General features: G+C 37.7%; 1 protein-coding gene across 10 annotated transcripts in view; it reads left to right on the top strand.

The window, feature by feature from the left end:
* LOC105463782 (neogenin 1) overlaps positions 1–27,146 on the top strand; it is a 258,380-nt gene that overhangs the window by 44,271 nt on the left and 186,963 nt on the right. For all 10 annotated transcript variants that reach the window (XM_011711090.3, XM_011711085.3, XM_011711087.3 and 7 more), the window contains exon 2: positions 26,677–26,994. In XM_011711090.3, coding sequence (XP_011709392.2) covers positions 26,677–26,994 — 318 coding nt within the window. The remainder of the gene's footprint in view (positions 1–26,676; positions 26,995–27,146) is intronic.

Below are 27,146 nucleotides of genomic sequence, written 5' to 3'. Positions count from 1 at the left end.
AACTCATTTTAAAAAGGTACAAAACAGCGTTGAAGATGAAACCCACAGCAGCAGATCATCTACATCCATTTGCAAGGAAAAAATTCATCTTGTTCATGTCCTAATTAACAGCACAAACAATAGCAAACACAATAGATATCTCATAGCAAACACAATAGATATCTCAGTTGGTTTGGCTTACACAATTCTGACTGAAAAGTTGAGCAAACCTTTCACTCGATGGATATCAAAATCATTGTGCCCAGATCAACTGCAAACAAAAGCAGAACTCTGCATGGAAATTTTAGAAAAGTTTACTCAAGATCCTGAAGCATTGGAACAGTTGCAATGGGAGATGAAATGTGATTTTACCGGTACAATGTTGAAGACAAAGCACAATCAAAGCTTTGGCTACCAAGAGGTGGAAGTGGTGCAGTCAAAGCAAATGCAGACCAATCAAGAGCAAAGATCATGGCAACAGTTTTTTGGGATGGCCAAGGCATATTGCTTACTGACTTTTTGGAGGGCCAAAGAATGGTAACATCTGAGAATATGAGAATATTTCTCTGTCAGAAAATATGAGAATGTTTTGAGAAAGCCAAAGTTTTAGCAGAAAAACGCACAGGAAAGCTTCACCACAGAGTCCTTCTCCCCAGGGCAATACTCCTGGTCATTCTTTTCATCAAACAAGGGCAACTTTGTGAGTGTTTTGATGGGAAATCATTAGGCATCCACCTTAAAGTCCCAATTTGGCATCTTCTGACTTCTTTTTGTTTCCTAATCTTAAAAAATCTTCAAAGGGCACTCATTTTTCTTTACTTAACAATGTAAGGCTGGGTGCAGTGGTTACACCTGTAATTCCAGCACTTTGGGAGGCTGAGGTTGGAGGATTGCTTGAGCCCAGGAGTTCATGACTAACCTGGGCAACATGGTGAGACCCTGTCTCTGAAAAAAAAAAAAAAAAAAAAAAATTAGCTGGGCGTGGCAACATGTGCCTGTAGTCCCAGCTACTCAGGAGGTTGAGGCACAAGGATCACTTGAGCCCAGGAGGTCAAGGCTGCAGTGAGTTGTGATCATGCCACTTGCACTCTAGCCTGGGCTACAGAGCAAGACCCTGTCTCAAAAAAACAAATAATAATGTAAAAAAGACTGCACTGAGATGACTAAATTCTTAGGACTGAGTTCCTTAGGGATGGACTAAATGGTTGGTATCATTGCTTACAAAAGTGTTCTGACCTTGATGGGGAGCTTGTGTTGAGAAATAAAGTTGATATTTAAAAATTTTATCTTTCAATTTCATTTTTCCACAAACTTTTTGAAGTCCTCTTGTATTTGGCCAGTCAGAGCCTCTTTTTTTTTTGAAGACCCAGTCTTACTCCCATCACCCAGGCTGGAGCACAGTGGTGCAGTCTTGGCTCACTGCAACCTCTGCCTCCCAGGTTCAAGCGATTCTGCTGGCTCAGCCTCCCGAGTAGCTGGGATCACAGGTGTGCGCCGCCATCCCTGGCTAATTTTTGTATTTTTAGTAGAGACAGGGTTTTACCATTTTGGCCAGGCTGGTCTGGAGCTCCTGACCTCAGGTGATCCACCTGCCTCAGCCTCCCATAATGCTGGGATTACAGGCATGAGCCACTACACCCAGCCCAGAGCCTCTTTTGAGTCTTTGAGATGACCTTAGTGGTCATTGATAGTTTTATTTTCTGTTATGATGAGATGTTTCATATTCATCTCATTTTCTAATCCCAGACCTGGAACTAGCCATTTTCTTTTGTAAGGTTTTTTGAGTGGAAAATGATGTGTAGAGACCAAAACCCGAGTATGGAAAGTGCTCGCTGCCACTGGGTTGGTCATCATTACTAGGCCTTTTAAGTGAAGTGAGCTGGGAAATACCTGTTTTTTTTAACAAGTGAATTTATATTAGTACTTAAAATTGAAAGCTAGAAGATTGTACTTAATGTTACTGATTTTTACATCTATAGTGTTTTTCTTCTACACCAAGAATGTCATGTTCTCCATGATATCAGTAAAGTTACTCATTTGCTTTATCCCACGACACACACACACACACACACACACACCCCCTCAGAATAACAATACAAATGCTAACTGCAATAAAAAGGTCATTAAAACAGCTTAAATTTTTTTTTTGTGGTTCTTTTGGTCCTTAGAGTATATCCTACTATGTATAGTTAGGTTACTGTGTTCTTAAATTCTCTTGAACTAGTTCTCTGTGTGATTTTAATGACAGCTGGTGAATTAGGTTTGTCTAATTTCTACTTTCAATTTTAGAGATTTTTAAAATCTAATTTTGTTTTTTAATTATGTAAAATGTTTACATAGCCTCAGAGTCAAATCCAAGAACAAGTTCTGTGAAGAGACTTAGCCTCAATCTCTGTCTCTTTCGCCATGTTTCTTCTCCCTGTGTGTATTAAAAGTTATGTCTGTATGTGTATGTGTTAATATCCTACCTTAGGATAAAAATATACTCATTTTTCTCCAAACTTACTTTTTTTCACTTAATTTATTATAGAAATCACTCCATAGTAGAAAATAAAGTTATTTTACAGTCCTGTGTACAACTACATAGTACCTCCGTGTGTCAGTGTGTGATAGTTTATTCAACATGTCCCTTATTGAGGGACATCAAAGTTGTTTCCAGGTTGTTACTACAAGTAGTGGTACAGTGAATAGCCTTGCTTGTACCTACCTGTTTTTATATTTTGGCCAGGGTATCTTTGGGAGAGATTCATAGACATGGGATTGCTAGGTAAAAGGGTAAATGCATATATAATTATGCTAGATTTTGCAGATTTTCCTCTATAGTGAATGTACCATTTTGCATTTCCATCAGCCTATTTTCCTATACTTTGGCTACAGAGTATGTCATCAAACATTTGGATTTTTGCCAGTATGATAGGTGAGCAATTGTATTTCACTGTAGTTTTAATTTGCATTTCTTTTATTATGAAGTTGAGCATCTTTTAAAATGATTAAGGACCATTTGCATTCCATTTCAATAACTAATTCTACATCTGTGTGAAAATGATATGCAGCAGTGTGGATAGTCTTATTTTACTCCCGGAGATGCATTTACAGCTGCTTTTGGTTTATATATATGACTTCATTGTGGATACTTTGGGGTTGGTGTCCTATTCTTCTGATGCTGTTAGCATCTTTCTTAGATTTTAGAGGCATCCTCTCTTTTCTGCGATTATTTTGTATCACAAGTGTGTTATCAAACTATTAAGAGCTCAAGGAATGAATGAAATTTGTCTGTGACAGTGCGACAGCTTACCAATGCAGGACTGAGTTAAGAAGCTTTTGAATTTAGTTTATCTTCATCAGTAAATGCACAGCTGAATAGAAGAATTCTAGAACCTGGTTTACAGACCTTGTGAGACTATGACAGGATTTTTCTAACACATCTGTTTATTTTGTGTTGAAAGCTTGTGCATGCATAGAATTCTTTGCAGAAACTAGCTTTGATAATATGAGATTCATTATTAAGGATTTTTAATCTTGTGTTCTTTTCTTTTGCATATGTTTAAATTGTTAGATTGTACTATGGAATTTCATAAATATTACTTCTGTTAGTAAAGCTGACAGCAGAAGCTTTCAATAAATTATTCATGTGCTATTTGTTTTCTGTGTTCATGAATTAATGCAACTTTACTTAGAATTTTTTTTTTAACTGAATTCGGTAACAATTTGTAGACATATGGGTACTTGAACAAAATCTGTAATACTTGTTTTCCATATGAGGAAAGCACTCTTAGCAATATTTAGAGCAACATCAGCTCTCGAGAACATAGCTGATTACTGAGGAATCATGGAAAAATTGCTTTAAAAATGCAAAATAGTTACTCTTATGAAACTGTTGCTTTTTCAAGATGTGAGCCACTGAATTATATCATTTTCTACTTCTCTTGTTCACTATCATTTGTATACTTACTATTCACTTTCATTTATTGAAAACCTCAGATGTTATTTTACAGTCTTTCTTTCCATTCCAAATCTACCATTGTTCTTGATAGTTTGTGTCTACTTGACTTGCTTTCTCAATGGCATTTTTAGTTCTTTAATCTTGTTATCTCCAGTCACTTCTCTTCCATGCCACTTCAAACACCAGCGTCTATAAATGTGCCCTATCCCTTGTCATCACTCAGCAGCACTAAAATATTAAAATAATACCCCAGTCGCACATAGTCTCCAGTCGTTCCAGATTCTTCACATTATAGCTGTGCTATTTTTATCCATCTCAACTCAGTACTATTTATTTCCTTCCCTGCCTTAGATTCCCTAGACAACAATTTTGATATCTCTTTTTTTTTTTTTTTTGAGAGGGAGTCTGACTGTGTTGCCCAGGCTGGAGTGCAATGGTGTAATCTCGGCTCACTGCAACCTCTGCCTCCCAGGTTCAAGTGATTCTCCTGCCTCAGCCTCTTAAGTAGCAGGGATTACAGGTGTGTGCCACCTTGCTCAGCTAATTTTTGTATTTTTTAGTAGAGATGAGGTTTCGGCATGTTGGCCAGGCTAGTCTCAAACTCCTGACCTCAGGTGATCCACACACCTCAGCCTACCAAAGTGCTGGGATTGCAGGCGTGAGCCACTGCACCCAGCCACTTTAATATCTTTTTTTTTTTTTTTTTATACTTTAAGTTCTTGGGTACATGTGCACCACGTGCAGGTTTGCTACATACGTATACATGTGTCATGTTGGTGTGCTGCACCCATTAACTCGTCATTTACATTAGGTATATCTCCTAATGTTATCCCTCCCCCCTCCCCCTCCCCACAATATCCCCAGTGTGTGATGTTCCCCTTCCTGTGTCCAAGTGATCTCATTGTTCAATTCCCACCTATGGGTGACAACATGTGGTATTTGGTTTTCTGTTCTTGCGATAGTTTGCTGAGAATGATGGTTTCCAGCTGCATCCATGTCCCTACAGAGGACACGAACTCATTCTTTTTTATGGCTGCATAGTATTCCATGGTTATATGTGCCACATTTTCTTAATCCAGTCTGTCACTGATCGACATTTGGGTTGATTCCAAGCCTTTGCTATTGTGAATAGTGCTGCAGTAAACATACGTGTGCTTGTGTCTTTATAGCAGCATGATTTATAATCCTTTGGGTATATCCCCAGTAATGGGATGGCTGGGTCAAATGGTATTTCTAGCTCTAGATCCTTGAGGAATCGCCACACTGTTTTCCACAATGGTTGAACTAGTTTACAGTCCCACCAACAGTGTAAAAGTGTTCCTATTTCTCCACATCCTCTCCAGCACCTGTTGTTTCCTGACTTTTTAATGATTGCCATTCTAACTGATGTGAGATGGTATTTCATTGTGGTTTTGATTTGCATTTCTCTGATGGCGAGTGATGATGAGCATTTTTTCATGTGTCTGTTGACTGTATAAATGTCTTCTTTTGAGAAGTGTCTATTCATATCCTTTGCCCACTTTTTGATGGGGTTGTTTGGGGTTTTTTTGTAAATTTGTTTGAGCTCTTTGTAGGTTCTGGATATTAGCCCTTTGTCAGATGAGTAGATTGCAAAACTTTTCTCCCATTCTGTAGGTTGCCTGTTCACTCTGATGGTAGTTTCTTTTGCTGTGCAGAAGCTCTTTAGTTTAATTAGATCCCATTTGTCAATTTTGGCTTTTGTTGCCATTGCTTTTGGTGTTTTAGACATGAAGTCCTTGCCCATGCCTATGTCCTGAATGGTATTACCTAGGTTTTCTTCTAGGGTTTTCATGGCGTTAGGTCTAACATTTAAGTCTCTAATCCATCTTGAATTAATTTTCATATAAGGAGTAAGGAAAGGATCCAGTTTCAGCTTTCTACGTATGGCTAGCCAATTTTCCCAGCACCGTTTATTAAATAGGGAATCTTTTCCCCATTTCTTGTTTTTGTCAGGTTAGTCAAAAATCAGATGGCTGTAGATGTGTGGTATTATTTCTGAGGGCCCTGTTCTGTTCCATTGGTCTATATCTCTGTTTTGGTGCCAGTACCATGCTGTTTTGGTTACTGTAGCCTTGTAGTATAGTTTGAAGTCAGGTAGCGTGATGCCTCCAGCTTTGTTCTTTTAACTTAGGATTGTCTTGACAATGCAGGCTCTTTTTTGGTTCCATATGAACTTTAAAGCAGTTTTTTCCAAGTATGTGAAGAAAGGCATTGGTAGCTTGATGGGGATGGCACTGAATCTATAAATTACCTTGGGCAGTATGGCCATTTCACAATATTGATTCTTCCTATCCATGAGCATGGTATGTTCTTCCATTTGTTTGTGTCCTCTTTTATTTCACCGAGCAGTGGTTTGTAGATGTGAAGAGGTCCTTCACATCCCTTATAAGTTGGATTCCTAGGTATTTTATTCTCTTTGAAGCAATTATGAAGAGGAGTTCTTTCATGATTTGACTCTCTGTTTGTCTGTTACTGGTGTATAAGAATGCTTGTGATTTTTGCACATTGATTTTGTATCCTGAGAGTTTGCTGAAGTTGCTTATCAGCTTAAGGAGATTTTGGACTGAGATGATGGGGTTTTCTAAATATACAATCATGTCATCTGCAAAGAGGGACAATTTGACTTCTTCTTTTCCTAATTGAATACCCTTTATTTCTTTCTCCTGCCTGTTTGCCCTGGCCAGAACTTCCAACACTGTATTGAATAGGAGTGGTGAGAGAGGGCATCCCTGTCTTGTGCCAGTTTTCAAAGGGAATGCTTCCAGTTTTTGCCCATTCAATATGATATTGGCTGTGGGTTTGTCATAAATAGCTCTTATTATTTTGAGATACATTCCATCAATACCAAATTTATTGAGAGTTTTTAGCATGAAGGGCTGTTGAATTTTGTCAAGGGCCTTTTCTGCATTTGTTGAGATAATCATGTGGTTTTTGTCTTTGGTTCTGTTTATATGCTGGATTACGTTTATTGATTTGCATATGTTGAACCAGCCTTGCATCCCAGGGATGAAGCCCACTTGATCATGGTGAATAAGCTTTTTGATGTGCTGCTGGATTTGGTTTGCCAGTATTTTATTGAGGATTTTTGCATTATGTTCATCAGGGATATTGGTCTAAAATTCTCCTTTTTTGTTGTGTCTCTGCTCGGCTTTGGTATCAGGATGATGTTGGCCTCATAAAATGAGTTAGGGAGGATTCCCTCTTTTTCTATTGATTGGAATAGTTTCAGAAGGAATGGTACCAGCTCCTCCTTGTACCTCTGGTAGAATTCGGCTGTGAATCCATCTGGTCCTGGACTTTTTTTGGGTGGGAGGCTATTAATTATTGCCTCAATTTCAGAGCCTGCTATTGGTCTATTCAGGGATTCAACTTCTTCCTGGTGTAGTCTCAGGAGAGTGTATGTGTTCAGGAATTTATCCATTTCTTCTAGGTTTTCTAGTTTATTTGCATAGAGGTGTTTATAGTATTCACTGATGGTAGTTTGTATTTCTGTGGGATCAGTGGTGATATCCCCTTTATCATTTTTTATTGCATCTATTTGATTCTTCTCTCTTTTCTTCTTTATTAGTATGCTAGCAGTCTATCAATTTTATTGATCTTTTCAAAAAACCAGCTCCTGGATTCATTGATTTTTTTGAAGGGTTTTTTGTGTCTCTATCTCCTTCAGTTCTGCTATGATCTTAGTTATTTCTTGCCTTCTGCTAGCTTTTGAATGTGTTTGCTCTTACCTCTCTAGTTCTTTTCATTGTGATGTTAGGGTGTCAATTTTAGATCTTTCCTGCTTTCCCTTGTGGGCATTTAGTGCTATAAATTTCCCTCTACACACTGCTTTAAATGTGTCCCAGAGATTCTGGTATGTTGTATCTTTGTTCTCATTGGTCTCAAAGAACATCCTTATTTCTACCTTCATTTCATTATATACCCAGTAGTCATTCAGGAGCAGGTTGTTCAGTTTCCATGTAGTTGAGCGGTTTTGATTGAGTTTCTTAGTCCTGAGATCTAGTTTGATTGCACTGTGGTCTGAGAGACAGTTTGTTATAATTTCTGTTCTTTTACATTTGCTGAGGAGTGCTTTACTTCCAACTATGTGGTCAATTTTGGAATAAGTGTGATGTGGTGCTGAGAAGAATGTATATTCTGTTGATTTGGGGTGGAGAGTTCTGTAGATGTCTATCACGTCCGCTTGATGCAGAGTTGAGTTCAATTCCTGGATATCCTTGTTACCTTTCTGTCTCGTTGATCTGTCTAATGTTGACAGTGGGGTGTTAAAGTCTCCCATTATTATTGTATGGGAGTCTAAGTCTCTTTGTAAGTCTCTAAGGACTTGCTTTGTGAATCTGGGTGCTCCTGTATTGGGTGCAAGTATATTTAGGATAGTTAGCTCTTCCTGATGAATTGATCCCTTTACCATTATGTAATGACCTTCTTGGTCTCTTTTGATCTTTGTTGGTTTAAAGTCTGTTTTATCAGAGACTAGGATTGCAACCCCTGCTTTTTTTTTGTTTTCCATTTGCTTGGTAGATCTTCTTCCATCCCTTTATTTTGAGCCTATGTGTGTGTCTGCATGTGAGATGGGTCTCCTGAATACAGCAAACTGATAAGTCTTGACTCTTTATCCAATTTGCCAGTCTGTGTCTTTTAATTGGACCATTTAGTCCATTTACATTTAAGGTTAATATTGTTATGTGTGAAGTTGATCCTGTCATTATGATATTAGCTGGTTATTTTGCTCGTTAGTTGATGCAGTTTCTTCCTAGCATCGATGGTCTTTACATTTTGGCATGTTTTTGCAGTGGCTGGTACTGGTTGTTCCTTTCCATGTTTAGTGCTTCCTGCAGGATCTTTTGTAGGGCAGGCCTGGTGGTGACAAAATCTCTAAGCATTTGCTTGTCTATAAAGGATTTTATTTCTCCTTCACTTATGAAACTTAATTTGACTGGATATGAAATTCTGAGTTGAAAATTCGTTTCTTTAAGAATGTTGAATATTGGCCCCCACTCTCTTCTGGCTTGTAGAGTTTCTGCCAAGAGATCTGCTGTTAGTCTGGTGGGCTTACCTTTGTGGGCAACCTGACCGTTCTCTCTGGCAGCCCTTAACATTTTTTCCTTCATTTCAACTTTGGTGAATCTAACAATTATGTGTCTTGGAGTTGCTCTTCTCAAGGAGTATCTTTGTGGAGTTCTCTGTATTTCCTGAATTTGAATGTTGGCCTGCCTTGCTAGGTTGGGGAAATTCGCCTGGATAATATCCTGCAGAGTGTTTTCCAACTTGGTTCCATTCTCCCCATCACTTTCAGGTACACCAATCAGATGTAGATTGGTCTTTTCACATAATCCATATTTCTTGGAGGCTTTGTTCATTTCGTTTTTACTCTTTTTTCTCTACACTTCTCTTCTCGCTTCATTTCATTCATTTGATCTTCAATCACTGATATTCTTTCTTCCAGTTGATTGAGTTGGTTACTGAAGCTTGTGCATTTGTCACGTAGTTCTCGTGTCATGGTTTTCATCTCTGTCAGTTCGTTTATGGACTTCTCTGCATTGGTTATTCTAGTTATCCATTCTTCCATTCTTTTTTCAAGGTGTTTAGTTTCTTTGCACTGGGTACATAGTTCCTCCTTTAGCTCTGAAAAGTTTGATGGACTGCAGCCTTCTTCTCTCAACTCGTCTAAGTCATTCTCCATCCAGCTTTGTTCTGTTGCTGGTGATGAGCTGCATTCCTTTGGAGGGGGAGATGCACTCTGATTTTTTGAATTTCCAGCTTTTCTCCACTGCTTTTTCCCCATCTCTGTGATTTTATCTGCCTTTGGTCTTTGATGATGGTGACTTACTGATGGGGTTTTGGTGTGGGTGTCCTTTCTGTTTGTTAGTTTTCCTTCTAACAGTCAGGACCCTCAACTGCAGATCTGTTGGAGTTTGCTTGAGGTCCACTCCAGACCCCGTTTGCCTGGGTATCAGCAGCGGAGGCTGCAGAAGATAGAATATTGCTGAACAGCAAGTGTTGCTGTCTGATTCTTGCTCTGGAAGCTTCGTCTCAGAGGTATACCCAGCCATGTGAGGTGTGAGGTGTCGGTCTGCACCTAGTGGCGGATGTCTCCCAGTTAGGCTACTCAGGGGTCAGGGACCCACTTGAGCAGGCAGTCTGTCCATTCTCAGATCTCAAGCTCTGTGCTGGGAGAACCACTGATCTCTTCAAAGCTGTCAGACAGGGAGATTTACATCTGCAGAGGTTTCTGCTGCTTTTTGTTTAGCTATGCCCTGTCCCCAGAGGTGGAGTCTACAGAGGCAGGCAGGCCTCCTTGAGCTGTGGTGGGCTCCACCAAGTTCGAGCTTCCCGGTGGCTTTGTTTACCTACTTAAGCCTCAGCAATGGCGGGCACCCCTCCCCCAGCCTCGCTGCTGCCTTGCAGTTAGATCTCAGACTGCTGTGGTAGCAATGAGGGAGACTCTGTGGGCATGGGACCCTCCGGGCCAGGCATGGGATATAATCTCCCAGTGTGCCATTTGCTAAGACCCTTGGCAGAGTGCAGTATTAGGGTGGGAATTACCCCATTTCCCAGGTGTTATGTGTCTCAGTTTCCCTTGACTAGGAAAAGGAATTCTCTTCCCCCTTGCCCTTCCCAGCTGAGGCGATGCCTCGCCCTGCTTCAGCTCTCACTGGTTGGGCTGCACACACTGACCAGCACCGACTGTCTGACACGGGCCAGTGAGATGAACCCGTTACCTCAGTTGAAAATGCAGAAATCACCCATCTTCTGTGTCGCTCACACTTGGGAGCTGGAGGCTGGAGCTGTTCCTGTTCGGCCATCTTGGGTGCCCCCCTGCCCACTTTGATATCTTGAACCCTCTTTATTGTCACTTTCAACTCATCTGCCTAGAAAAATTTAATTTCAAGTGTCTACTTTCCTTCCTTTTCTATTTTATAAAATCACATTCTCATATTTGAACTTCTTTAAATACAGTTACCAACGTCAACTGGGCTCTCAGTGTAGCCCAGTAATCCTGTTTTCCCTCTTTAGTGCTCTCTTCCATGCTTGCCACAGCTATTTCAGATGTTTTCCACTACCTGCAAATTCTGGTCCTTTCCAACACCACCAGCCTTCTCTCATCATCAGCAGATGAACTCATCTCTATTTTAGAGGCTATTCAGGCCGTTAATGATTCGTGTAACTACTACCAGGCCTACTCATATGTTCAATCTTCTTTCTTGTTTCAGTGAGAGAGGCAGCTTTCCTTCAATCCAAAATTAATCCTTCTACACATCTTTTCTCATGTAAGCATTTTAATGCTTTAAATTTCCCTCTAAGCATTACTTTATTTGCATTGTCCACATTAGACATGCTGTATTTTCATTTTCATTAAATTCAAAATATTTTGTAATTTCTCATATGATTTCTTCTTTGATCTGTGGGTTACTTTATAAGTGTGTTGCTTAATTTCCAAATATCTTAGGATTTTCCAGGTTTCTGTTATTGATTTGCAGTTTAATTCCATTGTGGTTAGGAAACATACTTTGTACAATTTCATTCCTGTTATGTGCACCTTAGTAGTCAAGGGAATTCTTCTGCCAAATTCTGGAGCGCTCTCTCTCTCTCTCTCTCTCTCTCTCTCTCTCTCGCACACATGCTCTCTCTCCCTCTCTCTCTCTGCAGCTCTTTTCTGTTTGTACCCTGATCTGCAAATTGCAGCCACTTTGGCCTCCCCAGTCATGATCTTTGCCTCTTCAACTCTGTGAGACTGCAAAGCTCTCTTTGGTTTCCTCCACCGTGTGCTGAGGCCTGGAAATGGTCTACAGGCTGTAAGATGGTGTCATTTTAGGACTTACTTTGTTTACCTCTCTCTCAAGGGTCATAGTCCTGTGCTAAATCTGTTGTCCAGTGTCTGAAAAGTATTGTCTCATCAATTTTGTCCAGTTTTTAGTTGTCCAGGGCAAGGAGGGTAAGTCCCATCCTTGATACTGCGGTGTGATCAGAAGCCTGCATCATCTTACCCTGTAATTGCCCATATCTATTTCAGTCTTTCTACTGGTTCTTTCCATCAACTTTTCAACATGCTCAAGTCTCTCCTCTATTGCAAAGAATATAAAAGAAAACCAAGCTCATGTCATCTTTATTTACCAACCTCTCTCTCCTCTACCTTTTACAGCCAAACTTTTTGAAAATTATCTGTATCCTTGCTACTCAAAAATATTGTTGGTGGACTGATAGCATCTTTGTCATCTAATAACTCATTAGAAATGTAACATCTCAGGCCCCATCCTAGAACTACTGAATCAGAATCTGAATTTTAGGCCAGGCGTGGTGGTTAATGCCTGTAATCCCAGCACTTTAGAGGCTGAGGCAGGCGGATCACGAGGTCAGGAGTTCAAGACCAGCCTGACCCATATGGTGAAAGGCATGGTGGCACATGCCTATAGTCATAGCTACTCGGGAGGCTGAGGCAGAAGAATGCTTGAACCCGGGAGGTGGAGGTTGCAGTGAGCCAAGATTGCACCACTGCACTCCAGCCTGGGCTATAGAGCAAGATTCTGTCTCAAAAAAAAAAAAAAAAAAAAAGAATCTGAATTTTTAATAAGGTTTAACAAGGTAATTAGAATGTACACTATAATTTGAGAAACACTGTCTACATTTTCCTTCTTCACTTTTCATCTTGTTCCTTAGTGTGTTGTAGTCTGTCATCTGTTTATAGTACTGCATTAGAGCTGTTCTTGCCTGGATCATCAGTGACTTTCTCAATGTATATCTAATGAATGGGTGTCTCTCTATCTAACGAATGGCTGCGTTTTACTCTCAGCAGTTCATTTTCCTTTCTGATATATTCCTTTGGCTTTTCAGATGTACTGTTCTCTTGTCCTCTGACCTCTGTGGCCTTTTCAGGCTTTTCTTTCTCTGCCTGTCTCTTAAATGTTGGCGTTCTACAGAATTTGGTCCCCAGCTTTCTTCAGATTTTACATTTCTCTGCCTGTCTCATCTTTTCCTGTAACTCCAGTTTCAGCATGTATTCTTCATTCTGAACCTCTCCTGAGTTCCAGGATTATATGTCCTCCACATAAGCACCTTAAACTCTCCATGTTACCGTGGACACATGATCTCCTTCATCATGTCCTCCTCCTCAGTGACTGGCACCACCATTTAGCCATCATCCAAGCTAGAAACTTCTCATTCATCTTCAACTACTCCATCATCCTTTCTCCTCCTTTACTCACCTTACTTTCACATTTATTCAGTCTTAAGATGTATTAATTCCACTGTAAAAATTCATCATGTCTGCCTTTTTTTTTTGGTCACTATTTCTGCTTTCCTAAACAGGACTTCAGCAGGTTTCAACTGAGATTACCACAGTGGCTTCCCTATCTCCAGTCTTGTTGCCTTTAAACTAATCTCCATTTTGCAGTAAGAATGATCCTTTTAATAGTAAGTAAATGTGATCTTTACCTACCATCTTAAAGCCCTTCAAGACCCTTGCCAACTCTCCTTAACTTCCAAACTTACTGGCTTCGTGTATGAAATCATCGCTATCTGGTCGCTGCCTTCCCAGTTGTGAATTTCTTTGAGTACTTTGCCACTTCCACTGCCAGCTTGTTTCCAGGCCTTTGCACCCACTGTTCCTTTGACAGAGTGTCTTCTGCTCTTCACTGGCTGGCTCCTGAGGTTTCATGTCATTTTACAGGAATGTCCTCCTTGACTGTCTAGGCCAGTTAGATTCTCTTCGTGTACATATGTACTTTGTACATATCCTGTCATGGCTCCTATCACACTGTTCTGTGGTTGTATTTGTGGCTATGATTATTTCATTGTGTATGTCCTCCACTATAAGCACTCTAAGGGCAGATAGTAAGTATCTTGTTCCCTTAACCTAGGTGCTTAGCATGTGGCACCCACTCTATACCAGGCAGGGTTCCTGCTCTCATTGAGCTAATAGTGTATTGTGGGGATGGAGGTGGGTTAGGGTGCAAGAAACAAAAGCAACAAAAGAAAAATAATTTTATTCTTATACATAGTAGATCCTTAGTAATATTTTTGAAAGAATGTATAAATTATTATTATTGTTTTGAGATAGGGTCTCACTCTGTAGTCCAGCCTGGAACGCAGTGGCATGATCATGGCTCACTATGTCCTTGATCTCCTGAACTCAAGCAATCCTCCCGCCACAGCCTCCCAAGTAGCTGGGACTACAGGCACATGCCCTGTGCCAGGCTAATTTTTTTTAATGTATTTTTTGTAGAGATGGAGGTCTCACTGTTTTGCTCAGGCTGGTCTCAAACTCCTCCTATGCTCAAGTAATCATCTTTCCTTGGCTTCCCAAAGTACTGGGATTACAGGTGTGAGCCACTGTGACTTGTCCAAATTATTATTTTAAAGAGCCCTTCAAGTGCAGAAATCTTGGATGTTACTGACATTAATGACTTAAGTTCTTGAAACTCAGCTATCTAAAAATGTAATATACCTTTCTGGACCTAGTGTTCTGTGGTAATTAGGTTATTGTTCAAACCCTTCAAATCTAATTCTTAGTTTTTTTGTTTTCTTGTTTCCCTGAACAGAACTGTGGTAATCAAGGACTAGTGGAGGTATACTTTAGAAATAGCAGTGAGAAGTCATGGTTAACTTTGAAAATAGAAAAGTAAAATAATAGGTGTTGTATGGTGTAATTGTTTTTATTAAGAAATGATATGTTTTATTCATTGTATATAAAGTTCAAGCCCTAGATCCTAAAATTAGAAAAAGTTTCTCATCAAATAGCTGAAATATTGATTTGATAGTCAACAGATGAAATAGTCTGTTCTCACACTGCTATAAGGAACTACCTGAGACTGGGTAATTTATGAAGAAAAGAGGTGTAATTGATTGTCAGTCCTGCAGGCTGTACAGGAAGCGTGACTGGGGAGACCTCACAAAACTTACAATAATGGTGGAAGGTGAAGGGGGAGCAGGGCACATCTTCACGTGGAAGAGCAGGAGAGAGTGTGGAGGGGAAGGTGCCACACACTTTTAAACAACCAGGTTTCATGAGAGCTCACTCAGTATCACCAGAACAGCAAGGGGAAATGCGCCCCCATGATCCAGTCACCTGCCACCAGGCCTCACCTCCAACACTGGAGATTATAATTCAACATGAGATTTGGGCGGGGACACAGACCAAACCGTATCATAGGCAGAATATTTAGAGCAACTCTCGAAAAATGTGGTCTCTTTATTAATTTTGAACTCTAATTATATGAAAATATTGTATTACATTTCTTGAAAAATCCTATCTACCCAGAGTATCAGTGAAGTGTTTTTATTATAAGCATCAGAAACATTAACTAACTTAAGTACAAAGGGAATTTGTTAGGATGATATGGGGTTGCTTAAAGGATAAACAGAAAAGATAAAGAACCAAACAAATGTCCACTGTTTCAATTGGGCCAGAGGAATTACTTTTCTGCAAATGATTAGTCTTCTGGGCAAGGCATTGAGTTTCTTGAGTCTATATGCCTAAGAGCACCTGCTGTGTGTTGCGTAGTTTCTGGTATATTATAATTGCTTAGACAACAACAACCCAATGCAATGTTTTCTCTCGATGTCTTAATATTGTAAAAGTATAAGGACATTTTCCTAAATAACAATATCATTGATCACATCTAAGAAAATTAAAATTAATTCAGTAATGCTATCTAATATACTCAACATTTAAAGTCATCTGGATATTCTCCAAATGTTTTTTGTTGCCCAGGATCCAATAAAGTTTCACTCATTGCATTTGCTTGTTTCTCATTAGTCTCATTAGTTCATGTAGGACAGTCTTCTTATTGCCTTTGTTTTTTATGACATTCACTTTTGTTTACTTGAAGAGTCCAGGGTAGTTGTCTTGTAGAATGTTTCACATTTTGGATTTGCGTAATTATTTTTTCATGCATAGATTTAGGTTAGACACTTTTGGCAAGAATACTACATGCTGCTAATTGCATCTCATCAGGATGTTTATGAAGCCGGGTTGTCCCACTACTGTTAATAGTGAATTTGGTCACTTAGTTGAGATGGTGTCTACCAAATCTGTCCATTGCGGAGGTACATTTCCCCCTTCGTAATTGATTTGTGGATGACAGTCAAATTGTATGACTTCTTTTATCCAGTGGTTTGAGCATTCATCAGTAATGAATCAGTTATTACTGAGCTTTTAATGAAAAGTTTCTAAAAAGTTTCCTTTCTAAATAGACATTTGTGATTAGGCATTAAAGAAAGGGTACTGGTAGTCACTTAAAAATCCTTTCATTTTTACTGTTTAGATGTCAGAACAGTTATATTAGACAGCTGGGAAAGAGCTTTGCTTTGATTCCTCACAATTATTGTCATGATTCATGTTAATCTTTTACCCTTTCCAGAAATAATACGTGTTTTTTTTTTTTTTAGAGAACTTGATTATTTTAAAACACGTTAATGAAGGCCACTGCAGTGCTGTACAATGGAAATATAGTACAAGCCAAATACGTAATTTGAAATCTAGATACCACATTAGAAAAGTAAAAAGAAACAGATGGAACTAATTTTAATAATATATTTTATTTACATGAATATATCCAAAATATTTTAACATGTAGTTAGTATGAATATTCTACCTTCTGTGTGTGTGCACTAAGTTGTCTAAATCTGGTGTGTATTTTATACTACTTAAAATCTTAATTTAGATGAGCTATGTTAAGTTATCAATAACCACATGTCACACATCACTATCCCTATTGGATAGTGCATATCTGGTGGTTACAATCTTGGGCACAGAGGAACCAGACTAACTTGGTTCAGATCTTGCCTTCTTCACCAGCTAGCATCATGACTTTGGGCAAATTCTTTATTCTCTTTGTGGTGTAGTGTTCTCATTGTAAAATGGAGATAATAATAGTTATTACTACTAGGGATGCGGAATTGAAATAATTAATATAGGAAAAGCACTGAATCTGTCTCTGGCACATAGTAAATGCTTAGTAAATGTTAACTCCTATCATTATGTCTTTAGACTTCGTCCAATAGTTCCCATTCTGTCTTTGAAGTGTCCTTATATTGTGTTAGGGAAGCTAGGACTAGATATTGAATCCCTTGACTTCTGTTTTATATCTTGCTGGTTTTATCCTCAGTCCCTTGCTTTATAAACTCTTCTGTAGTGACTTTCTAAACCAATAAGATGAACTAGATTTTTTTAGGAGAGTTTTAATTTCAAGCATTCTCCCCCCTTGTTAACATAATTTATTGAAATGAATGGGAAAACCCAGCACCTCTGCAAATGGCAATGAGTTAATGAGAGATTTATAATTATGATTTTTTAAGCTCACAAAAGATTGAGAGCTACAATATATTGGGTTGCTTTTTCTTTGTAAAATAAATACCTCTGTCCCGCAGAAACCTATGTAATTGTAGCAGTAAGGTAAAACAGATTCACATTCAAAATTAAGGTGATCTTGAAGATTGATGAAGTGTAGTTGTATCTAGTTCAGACTTATTTAGGATGCTTCCAGATTTGTTGATTATCCAGTCTTATATTAGGTCATAATAACTGCAGAAGATAGAGAAGGGAGTATTTAATGAAGTTTTGCAGAGGAGATGTCCTGTTAAAAAATAACTTGACAGTTTACTGTGATACAACATTTGGTACCTAGAATACTACTAGTAAAGTATCATTGCTCATTGTAGAAAAATAAAACATCGTTAAGCAAAGAAGTATCAGTTAGTTGAAGCCTTTGTAAGTATTCACTGAATCAACATTCCTAAAGACGATGTTGCTAAAATGAAATGATGGTAATTGAATATTACAGTGTAAAACAATGCCATGATTCAGGGGATTGGATTGTACCTCCGTGTTAATTTTTACGTTGTATTATCATTGCAGCCATATTTTCATCAGTATAACAAATGTGGAACTGAAAAAATGCTTGTTTCAGAAATTTAAAAGACTTTGCAACAGTATTGGGTGAATGCGCATCTGTATTAGGTCTTACTCTCAGGAGAATCTTCTGGCCACCAGTATTAAAAAGTGGCTTATAAGATATTTCCAGGCTGAGTACAGTGGCTCATGCTTGTATTCCCAGCACTTTGGGAGGCTAAGGTGGGAGGATGACTTGAAGCCAGGAGTTTGAGACCAGCCTGGGCAACATAGTGAGGCCCTGTCTATACCAAAAAGACAACAACACCGAACCCCAAAAGCTTTCATGAACATTCTGTAATTAATGTGAAAATTCTTATATTTTTCTCATCTAGCATAATGAAAAATGACCAATTCAGATTTTCCCCCAAGTTTTGAGCTAAAGTATAGCTAAATATGAGCTAATTATTGCTAAGATTGTTTATTATTAATGGACTTTTCCTGAGAATTGTTTTGGAGAATTTCCAGGTGACTGGTTAGAACGTTAATGGTACTGTCTGCAGGTTATCATATTGCCCCTTGTCTTCTTGCACATCATGAAGAAATTATATAGAATATTGACTTTAGTTATTTATGGTACTTTAAGAAGTTTACATAAAACATTTTTACAAAGGACAGACTTCAAGTCATTTCGAGATCAAATTTTGGAGACTAAGGCTGATCTTAGAAAAAGCAATGGAGATTTGATGTTGTCCTCAGTCATTAAGAATCGCTAATACTTGATTCCATCTTGGCCCAGGCACCTTTCCTACCTATAGGATCCTGAAAAAGAATAAAACAAAACAACAAACAAAAACCAAGGTGCAAATAGCCATGGCAAGTCAGGGGTCATTTTAATACTCTCTGATAGTCCAGCCTGCTCATGGGAAGATAGACCTTAGAAAAAAGGAAAAAGCAAACAGGTAAAATTGCTGTGACGATTACACATAGGGAAGAAGGATAGAGGACTAGCATCTCTTCAGAAGTAGTTGTTAGAGAAGGCCTCTGTAGAAGGGACAGTTTGGTTAAAACATGAAGGAAGAAGCTAGCCGTGTGACAGAGAGTGGGTGCAGAGCAAGTGTTCAGGCAGAGAGGATAGCACATGGGGAGGCCCCAGTGTGGGAAAGGACATGGCTTGTTCGAGAGACTGAATAATGTGGCTTATTCACAGCCCATTGAGAGAAGTGAGACGAAGTGTGGTACGAGATTAGGTTGGAAAGCGGCAGGAACCAGATCCTGTAGGTAGGCCATCGTAATGAACTTGGATTTTATTTTAGCTGTTTTGGGGAGTTCTTGAAAGATTAGGGAAGAAAGATGATCAAATTTGGTTTTAAGATCACTTAATATTATTTTACACATAATAGTTGTTAAAATATGAGTCAAAATACAGTCCATATTGTTTTATACGTAACAGTTTCTAAAATGTGATTGTGAAAACTGAGGTCCTAGATTGTTAGCGATTTTGGGGGAGATATTGTAGGTTTTTGAACTGTGAATAGTTACTATTTACTGAGGACCTGTTACCTGCCAAGCAGTGAAGTATTTTACACAGATTCTCTCTCATCTTCACAGAAATTTCCTTGAAAGGAGGCATAATTTTTCCTGTTTAATGGGGGAGGAAATTTTAGATACAGAGTGAAATTAAGCAACTAGCACAGAAGGGCTAGGATTCAAAAACATGTCTGCCTGACTTTACCGTCCCATGGTTTTTTTTAGTGTCTTTTTGCAGGGAGGGAGATGGGGGAGAAGAACAAGGCTGAAAATTGAAGAAGAGGAAAGCACTCTTATTATCATAAATGTTTGTGGAATAAAGGAATTTAGATTGTTTTTTAATTTGGGGGAGTGATTGGGAAAGTAGTTGCTATAAATTAGAAAATGTATCAAAGTACGTTACTGTATAGAAATTGAATCTCTCTAGAATTTCACTATAGAACATTATGTTCCTGAACAAGAATTTCAGATCTAGCTTTGATTAGACATTGACATTCACTGTTTTTATGGTACACTTGTATGCCATGAAGTTTTAAAAGCATATATGTTTATCAGACAATTAAAATGATCTGTATAATTTTAACAATTAATTACATGTTTTCCCTAGGAGTGGGTTCTGTAAAGTTGAAATATAGGGAAGGTGATGTGTCTGAGGTAGATCAGTCTTTGGAGAAATTAGCTGTGCAGGGCAGAGAGAGCTTGAGCTCTGGAACCAGGAACAGTAACTGTTACGTAGCAAAACAGTGTAGAAAATGTTTAACTCTTAAGTGTTGCCTGTTGTTAGTTGGTAACATGAATGTTGTTGAGATCGTTGAATGTTAAATTATTTTAATTTTCTAATTTTCTAAGGTAGTTGAGAACTTGAAGCAAGATAGTCTGAAATGCATAGTGATAGTGGACCCTAAAGGATCAGGATGGATGAAATGTAGGATTTGGAGTCTGACGAGAAGGGATGGGATGGTTGAAAGAAACATTAACAAGTAGTAAAAAAAAAAAAAGAAAGTCCTTTGACAGTAGTCTCTTAGCTTCTTATAATAAAGTGATACTTTTCTTACGATGAGCATTATACAGAATGCTGACGTTTGTAGGTATATAAAAATGCTGCTTATCCTTCTGCCCTGCATTTCTGCTACTAGTAAACGTTGAACCTTTTTTGGCAATAAGACAGATAGATTTCATTTTATTTCTGCAAGTATTCAAATACCATATGTTAATGTTTTACTCTGGGTACAATAGAGTTTAGAATTATTACTGGTCACACAATTAAGACATGCACCGCATGATATGATTTGTTGATATTGGTGGGAATTACAACGGAAGGAAGTTCCCTGTGGATATTTTCTTTCCATAAGATGGAATTCTATCAAGAAGTGTGAAGTATTCTATCAGAATGTGAGGAATAGTCTATCAAGAAGTGAGAGCTATTCCATTAAGAAGTGAGAAATTTGAAGAGACTTGGAAATGTAGAAGATATTAGATAGGATCATTAAACCTATTTCAAAATGGAATCCAGTGACTCTGGCCATACTAAACCAAAATTAAGCAAATATAAGTGGCTGGGAGTCAGGTCCCTGGGGAGAAGTATAGGACAGTTTTTATACAAAGTCAGCTAAGGAGTGAGTGTTTGATAACCCTTTTATTGTAACAAAAAGTGGGTAAAGAAAATGGTGATAGATCTTTTAGAAAATAATCTCCTGTTCCCAGCAAAGGGTTGTTCACCACTACCACCGAAAAAATTTTTGTTGTTGAAAAAAAAGAAGAATGTGTATGCAATTGTTCATATATATATATATAAGTAGCAATATAGAAATACGTGGAGTAAAAAGTGTTCTCTCGGTACGCTCTCCGTTGGCAGCTCAAACCCACTACTCTCCCCAGGGAGAAAACAACGTTAACTGTTCAGTGTTTGTTATTCTATTCTTTTCCCTTTGTATTTGCATTTAAATATGGGCATACAAGCGTCTGTACATGTGTACATATTTTAATATCAGAAGAGTCATACTCTACATACTTTGAACATAAATTTTTTATGTATCTTGACACTCTTTTCATCTCAGCATACAAATGTATCCCAGACTTTTCATAATGTTCCTCTCCTGTGCAGACTGTATGTGTGTATGAGTTTATGAATGAAGATAGCTATATTTCTGCTTAAGTAATACTATTTTTATGTAAAATATTTAGACAATACCAAAGGTGAAAGAAAAAACTAAAAATCAACTGAAATCCTTGAGATAATCCCTATTTTGGCGACCATTTAAAAAAATGTTTTTCTTTAGGTATTTACATGAGTGTGAACATATATCACACCTGCCACATATGAAGGTATAATATATGTGTGTGTGTGTGTGTGTGTGTGTGTGTGTGTGTGTGTGTGTGTGTGTGTATTTATTTATTTATTTATTTTGAGACAAGGTTTCTCTCAGTCACCCAGACTAGGTCTCCCTCAGTCACCCAGACTGGAGTGTAGTGCTGTAATCTTGGCTCCCTGTGTCCTCTGCCTCCCGTGTTCCAGTGATTGTCCTACCTCAGCCTCCTGAGTAGCTGGGACTACTGGCAAAAGTCACCACTCCTGGCTAATTTTTGTTTTGTTTTGTTTTGTTTTTTGGTGGAGGTGCCTAGGCTGGTCTTGAACTCCTGGGCTCAAGCAGTCCGCCCGCCTTGGCCCCCCAAAGTGCTGAGATTACAGGGGTGAGCCACAGCGCCCAGCCAGTGTAGTATTTGTAAATGGATTATACATACAAGATGATTTTTATCATGGAACTATTTTATCTATCTTCCACTCCCTTTCTCCTATCTTTCCCCTCCCAGTAACCAGTAGTAACAACCTGGTGTACATTTTTCCTGCCTTTCTCAATGCCCATATAATCATATACATATGAAATTATATAATTTACACTCATCTGCATTATTCATTTTTCACAGAACTCATTCTACATCACTGAAATGTAGCCCGCTCATTTTTTTGCTGGATAATATTCTAAGGCAAGGGTCAGCAAACTGCAATAAATGGATCAAATCCATCCAGCCACCTATTTGTATAAATAAAGTTTTACTGGAACACAGCTTCACCCATTTTTATATTGAGCAGTTTAACCTTTTAAATTCTTTGTTATATGTGGCACAATTTTCCCCCCAATCCATTGTTTGTCTTTTGCTTTGTTACGGTATTTTACCATAAAGAGTTTTTTGGGGTTTTTTGTTTGTTTGTTTTTTTAATGCAGTAAAGTAAAACATGCCTCTTCTAGCTTTGAGTTTCCTATTTTGATTTAAAAGGTTGCCTAACTCCAGGATTATCCTTGTATTTTCCTAAAATTTCTTCTAAGTTTTTTATCACTTGCATTTTTATAGGCCTTGAATACATTTTTACGTCTGTATTGAGTGGCATTGTAGTATAATGTAATATAAGATCACAGATAATGAACAAATAGCTAACAATAATGTAGTATAAGGTCACAGACCATGGTTCTGTGATTTACTACCTGTGTGACCTTTGACAAGGTCCTTAACATTTTTGTGTTTTTTGTTTTCCTCTCTAAAATGGGGCTGATTCTTGTACCTGTTTTGTAAGACAAGCTTAAATGAGTGGTTAATATGTAGAAAATACTTAGAACATTATCTGGTACGTAAGTGCTTTTACTATTATTACAGGGTGTGAGTAGGCATCTCATTTTTTTCCCATATGGATAATCAGTTGTCCTAGTAACATTTATTGAGTAGTTAGTTCATCCTTTTCCTCAATCGATTTAAAATGTCATCTCTACTAAATATTAAGTTCCCAAATATATATAGCTCTGTTTGGGGGCTTTATAGCATGTTATGTGTCTTTATTCCCTGCTCCAGAGCCACAGTGGTTTAATTACTGTAGCTTTATACATACTGGTAACTAACAAGTGGAGTCCCTTTACTTTGTTTTGCAGAATTACTTTGGCTCTTATTGGCTTTTTTTGCTCTTCCATATAGTTTTGTAAACACTCATCAGAATTTACAAAAACTATTTGTTATTGAGTCTTAGCATAGAAGGGAATGATAATAAGTGGCCATGATTAGAATGGAACCTGCAGTCCCTCATTAATACTTTAACCATTGGAAGTTTTTAGAAGTTATCTGGTTATATAATCTAAAGATTGGTCCACCATGCTAGGTGGGTACTGGGAATATAACAAATGAAAACTGTAGAAAGATAGATCATAAGCCTGCAGTTCCTGAACTGTACCCTGAGATACCCAAAGGCACTTCAGAGAACTCCCAGGGTCATTTCAAACTTGTAGGGAAACATGGCCACATCTGTTGGACACCATGTGAACTTCTAGCTCAAGGTAGTTCACAGTTTCAACATCTGATTGTGCCATCTTCATTTTGTAGCTGTGATATCTTTGCGAAGTTGAACTTCTGGTGGTTACTGTTTTAAAAAGCAAGTACTATGCAAAAATCAGTGTGGGACAGGAAATGTGGGTGGCAGTATTTAGTTGCACAGCATCTAAGTTTTAGAAGTTGTGCGGGGCCCTATAGGTGCAAACATCCCATAGTAACTAATTGTGGTTATTTTAAAATGAAATATATATAAAAATAGATATGTGTATATATAAATACATATATATATTTCAGTTTGCATGTATTATTTTTTCAAAAAGGTGCTAATTTGTTGGGACATAGATACTCATTTGTTTGAACCTGTTAAAAAAAGATAGAATGGTTAGCTGTTTCTTTTGACCTATGGAATTCTTAAAAGAAATCAGAGAGAAAATAAGGGTACCAGGAGCCAAGCAAGTTTGGGGACCTCTCTACTTTAACAAGTTATTACAAATATTCAAAGATTAAGAACCTTTGGAGTGCTCTGTAGGTAGCGCATACACCATGCTTGCTTAGAACAGGCAAAACTAACATTGCCTGGGCACCTGGGACAGACAGCATTTCTGAGCAAATGGTATTTAAGCTGAGCTTGAGGGAAGACTGGGAACTGACTGAAAAGGAGTGGTGGTGGGAATAGCTTGTGTGAAGAGGCAGGAGCTGTGGGGAGCTGACTGAGAGAACAATGCAGTGGGGCTGGAGATAGGCAGAAGCTAGATCAGGTGGTGACTGACGGGACGGTCGACTAAAGGAGTTTCTTCAGTTTTCTTTGCAAAAGGCAGCAGCAAGCCTTTGAGGGTTTTTAAGTGAAGAGAGGATATCTTAGGTCACTGCCCTCCTACTGAGGGAACAAAATACAGAATGATATACAGAAATATTTAAGTAACACTGTGTTCTCAATAATTTAGAGTGAATATTTTTTGTAAACATTTTGAAGTGCCTTGATTTTGAAAGGCATTTATAAGCTTTCCTATGAGTGTAATTCGCTCTTAATTTTTCAAACACATATACTTTTTTTGTGTTCAACCTGGCTCAATTTTAAAAATGAAAAAAAAAAAAAGGCAGTGTTAAACTGCAAAACCTTTAAATTGTAATTTGGGGGGGTGTTTTTTCAAATGGCAAAAATTGTGTTGTAATTTTGAAATAAAATGTATTTTATTATCAGTAATACAATATTTCAGATTTTTAATTTGCGTATTTTAACCACCAATCTAACACATTTATTTTTTAAGTTTCTGAGTTAAGTTTGGGGGGTATAATAGAGATTTAATAGTTACTAAGTAAAGATATAAAAGTAATTTCTCTTAGTTTAGCTATCTTTTTATACTTCCTTTTTGTTTATATGTTTATTCTACTATGATTCCAGTAAACTAATGCAACATAAACATTTTGGTAGCAATAAGAAACTAATTGCAGGTTACTTTTGAAAAATTTCTAAGCTTATTTTCAGGAATTTTAAGACTTGAAAAATAAAATAAATTTTATAGTCATTAAATGGGCATGGAGACCTGAAACTCTTCTTTTTTTTTTTTTTTTTTTTTTTTTTTTTCCCGAGACGGAATCTCGCTGTTGCCAGGCTGCAATGCAGTGGCGTGATCTCGGTTCACTCAACCTCCACCTCCTGCGTTCAAGTGATTCTCCTGTCTCAGCCTCCCGACTAATTGGGACTACAGGCACGTGCCTCCATGCCCAGCTAATTTTTGTATTTTTAGTTGAGGTGGTGTTTCACCATGTTGGCCAGGCTGTTCTTGAACTCCTGACCTCATGATCTACCCGCCTTGGCCTCCCAAAGTGCTGGGATTGTAGGTGTGAGCCACTGTGCCCAGCCATCTCTTTTCTAATACCTGCCTGTGGTGTTTGGGAAAGGGTAATTAGTCTGATTAGAATTAGAATTTGCTTATCATTGAAGTGTTGGAAAACTTTTAAAACAATTGAATGTGATTTCCTTCCCTCTGCCAGTGTGTTTTGTATTTCTTTAGAGCTATTTGTTCATTATATAATATATAATTTGTGTCATCCTTAAATTCATAATGTTAATAAATTATAAAGAGGTGTAGATATATTCGAAAAACAGTCTTAGTTTCATTTGCTGGATTAGGTTTCTCTGATTTTTCACATGAAGAAAGCTGATGACAACTTGAGTTATTTACAAGGGAATTGGTCAGAAGTTTTCTTGAAGAAAAGTGATAAAGCTTTAAGTTGGAAAGCTTTCCAACAGGCTGAGAATATAAGGTTTATAGCAAATATTTTTCTTTAAATTTTGTTCTTCCCATGTTCAAAGAACTGACAGGGACTTAGAAAAATTAAGCTAATTCCCCCCGTGCTCTTTACACTAAAATGAATTCTAGATGAAGATTAAATGTAGAAAATCACAAAATAATAGAACAAAGCAAGGCTGAAATTTTTTATAATCTTGGGATAAAAAAGACCTAAGTATAACTTTTAGTTTTGTGTAGCTTAAAATTTATTCTTATAACAAATATTATAAAGTCAATGGAAAAAAGAATATTTGTAAAATATGATAGCAGATTGCTTTTTAATTCAGTCAGATGAATACATTCACTAGAAAAATGGACAATGTGTGTGTATAGTAAATTTATGAAGGAAATACTAATAACAAACATAAAAAGATACCTCTTAATGAAGAATCATTTTAATTTTCTGCCTCCTTTATGTTCAATAGAGAATTTCACTTTGAATGCAGTAACTTAAAGTATTTATAAATCTAATTCTAGGGTTTGAAATAAAACTTTTATTAGATACTCATGTCATTTAACAAGGCTTGTTTATCTCAGGTAGAAGGTTTTTTTTTTCCCCCTAATGTTCTTCTAAATTGGTCAAAGTTTGGTTTCCTATTTGAAAGTAAATCTTATTTATTAGACATTCATAGTGAGATTACTATATTTATGTGTCATATCCAAAGAGCAACAGTTAATAATTTTTGGACTCGTTAGTAATATATTTTCTGACAGAAATAGTAGAAGAAAGGTTTGCCTAACTTTGTTCTTTTTCTTTATTTTTGTAGGAGCCAGCATTCGAACGTTCACTCCATTTTATTTTCTGGTGGAGCCGGTGGATACACTCTCAGTTAGAGGCTCTTCTGTTATATTAAACTGTTCAGCATATTCTGAGCCTTCTCCAAAAATTGAATGGAAAAAAGATGGAACTTTTTTAAACTTAGCATCAGATGATCGACGCCAGCTTCTCCCAGATGGATCTTTATTTATCAGCAACGTGGTGCATTCCAAACACAATAAACCTGATGAAGGTTATTATCAGTGTGTGGCCACTGTTGAGAGTCTTGGAACTATTGTCAGTAGAACAGCCAAGCTCACAGTGGCAGGTAAGGTTTAAGTGATTTTTTTTTTTTTTTTTTTTGCATTTTCAAATATTTGTAACACGTACATCTTGATAAAAGCACTATTCTTTTGGAGTTTTCATTTAATTAGTAGCAACAAATTAACAGATGTTACTCATTTAACAGATATCAACTGT

The sequence above is a fragment of the Macaca nemestrina genome, chromosome 7, assembly GCF_043159975.1.
Source record: "Macaca nemestrina isolate mMacNem1 chromosome 7, mMacNem.hap1, whole genome shotgun sequence".
Taxonomy (NCBI): domain Eukaryota; kingdom Metazoa; phylum Chordata; class Mammalia; order Primates; family Cercopithecidae; genus Macaca; species Macaca nemestrina.
The sequence above is the reverse complement of the archived record's forward strand: the minus strand, read 5'-3'. Positions and strand labels throughout refer to the sequence as shown.